The sequence below is a fragment of the Vicia villosa genome, linkage group LG4, assembly GCF_029867415.1.
Source record: "Vicia villosa cultivar HV-30 ecotype Madison, WI linkage group LG4, Vvil1.0, whole genome shotgun sequence".
Classification (NCBI taxonomy): domain Eukaryota; kingdom Viridiplantae; phylum Streptophyta; class Magnoliopsida; order Fabales; family Fabaceae; genus Vicia; species Vicia villosa.
This window is the reverse complement of record NC_081183.1, coordinates 19630859-19633652: the sequence shown is the minus strand read 5'-3', so window position 1 is coordinate 19633652 and position 2794 is coordinate 19630859. Positions and strand designations below refer to the sequence as shown.

Here is a 2794-nt window from a genome sequence, read left to right as displayed (position 1 = left end):
TTTATTATTAAAATTCTTCTAGTATTAATTTCAGGGGGAGATTGTTAATCTTAGGGGGAGACATATTCACATGCTTATGCTATAGCTGTGTAATTGTCTTTAGCCGTCTGCTCTTTCTGATCGCAAATTCATATCATTTATATATGTTTTTGTCATCATCAAAAAGGGGGAGATTATTAGAACAAGATTTGTTCTGATCAATGTTCTTAGTTTTGATGATAACAAGGATATGAATTTTGTGTGAGATAATGTGGTACTCTAATACATTGCAATTTCCCTTTCAGGAAATATATAAAGAGTATGCACAAATCAGCGCTCAGAAGCTTTGTCTCAGAAGGTTCAGCATGCAACATCAGAACATGGTTTGGCAAGACATCAGAAGATGGTCAAGGCAGAATCAGAACATGGGTCTATGGAAGCATCAGAAGAACTTGAGATCAGAAGCAGAAGCACTGAAGTTCTCATGGTATCACGCTCAGAAGCACTTCAAGGTCATAAGACAAGAAGATGCTAGGCACCAAGCTGTTTGACTCTGATGATATTCAAATATTTTATTCACAAACATCATATCAGAAGAAAGTACAGGTGGCAGGCTACGCTGACTGACAAAAGGAACGTTGGAAGCTATTAAAGGCAACGTCAGTAGACACAGCGTGAACAAGGCTCGAGGTAGTTGACAAAAGCGTGAAACATTAAATGCAAAGCTGTACGGAATACGCAAAGCATTAAATGCGCCTAACGGTCATCTTCTCAAACGCCTATAAATATGAAGTTCTGATGAGAAGCAAGGTTACCAATTCTGAACGCAATTATTCTGAAAAAATTTCTGAAATGCTGTTCAAATTCAAAGCTCAGAAACTTCATCTTCATCAAAGCTCACTACATTGCTGTTGTAATATATTAGTGAGATTAAGCTTAAACGTTAAGAGAAATATCACTGTTGTGATTATAGCTTTTCAGAAGCATTGTAAAACTCTTATTTGTTTACATTAATTTGTAAGTAACTAGAGTGATCAAGTGTTGATCAGGATACTCTAGGAAGTCTTAGCTTGTGTCTAAGCAGTTGTAATTAGAGTGATCACGTGGTGGTCAGGATACTCTAAGAAAGTCTTAGCTTGTGTCTAAGCATTTGTTCCTAGAGTGATCAGGTTGTGATCAGGATACTCTAGAAGACTTAGTCGCGGACTAAGTGGAAAACCATTGTAATCTGTTGCGATTAGTGGATTAAATCCTCAGGTGAGGTAAATCACTCCGTGGGGGTGGACTGGAGTAGTTTAGTTAACAACGAACCAGGATAAAAATAACTGTGCAAATTGTTTTTATCTTTCAAGTTTTTAAGACTACACTTATTCAAACCCCCCCTTTCTAAGTGTTTTTCTATCCTTCAATCGTGAACATCTTTGTCTATATCCAAATCAATCTTACCGAAGACTTCCTTATTCCACTTTTTGAGCTTATCTTTTAAAAGTCTATGTTTTTCTTTCAAAACAAAATCGGCTCTTCCTTCCACCTTCAAAGACTTCCACTCCCCTTCCACAAAAGGGATAAAAGAATCGAAAGAAAACCATTCATTATTGAACTTGAACGGTTTCGGACCCCAATTACATTTATCCGTCATGATCCAAATTGGACAATGATCTGAGATATCTCTATCGCCAATCATTTGACCAATAACCTCCCACCGATTCACCACAATCTTGGATAATAAGAAACTATCAATCCTACTCATGGACTTACCATCTCCGCTATACCACGAAAATTTCCTCCCTTTACACGGAGTGTCCACCAAAGTGCTCTTATGAATGAACTCCGCGAAGAGTTCCGTCTCCTTCTTGTAACTCCCTCCTGCTCTCCCTTTTCTTTCTCTACCGTTCTTGATAGCATTAAAATCTCCACCTATAATCCATTCCCCGTCGGAGTAAATTCTCATCAAGTCTAATAATTTCTCCCACAAGGCCTTCTTCTTAATCAAGTCGCAAGAAGAGTAAACATTAACAACACAATAAAGATCCTCCTTCCAACTAACTTTCAACCCCAAAAAACCTTCCCCATTAAAACTAAACAAAACATCCATAATGCTTTTCTTCCAAAACGTAATCAAACCACCCGACCGTCCCTCCGAGTTAGTAAAAGAAAAGCCAATATCTGGGTGTCTCCAAAAACTATTGGCATAGTCCTCATTCAAATTGGATATCTTAGTTTCTTGCAAAAGAAAAATATCCGTATTTCCTTTGTTGATCAAGGAACTAATTCTCCTTCTTTTGAGCGCATTTGCTCCCCCTCTAATATTCAAGGAACCGATAATCATTGAACCACATTATTAAGCTCTTTCCTTCTAACCAATGATACCTTTCTTCTCTTTCCCAAATCCTCAATCATCCTAGCAAGATTGCTCCTACCTTTCTCATCAACCACCCCCAAAGCCACAATCGCCTCCAATAATTTATCCCCGACATCCCTTTTAAGAAAATCCCATTGTGTATTATTATTCCTACAAATGTCCGACTCCTCTTGTTGGTTTCCATAGCACATAGAAGAAACACCAAAACTATCGTCTTCATAATTCAAGCCCAGCGGAACAGAAGCAATAATCTTAGCCTTACCGTGAACCTGAGCACTACTAGATATCCTGTCTTTCCGCCCCCCTGCCTTGCCGCTACAAGAGTGCTTGCCCACTTCTTCCAGAGACCTGTATCTAACTTTCTTCCTCATTGAATTAACTCCCCCACACTCCAAAGTACAGCAGGCCCTGGATTGAGTCGTCACTGCTTGGTCATCCGCGTTTGCCAACAAA

At 38.9% G+C, this 2794-nt stretch overlaps 1 protein-coding gene across 1 annotated transcript; it reads right to left on the bottom strand.

Annotated features, from left to right (window-relative positions):
- Window positions 1-1384: 1384 nt before the first annotated feature.
- On the bottom strand, window positions 1385-2308 carry LOC131596854 (uncharacterized). Its single transcript, XM_058869590.1, has one exon. It carries the CDS (start codon window positions 2306-2308, stop codon window positions 1385-1387), a length of 924 nt encoding a protein of 307 aa, XP_058725573.1.
- Between the last annotated feature and the right edge of the window lie 486 nt (window positions 2309-2794).

Excerpts from the sequence above, each read along its gene's own strand:
- LOC131596854 (XM_058869590.1), bottom strand. The coding sequence starts at position 2,308 with ATGATTATCGGTTCCTTGAATATTAGAGGGGGAGCAAATGCGCTCAAA.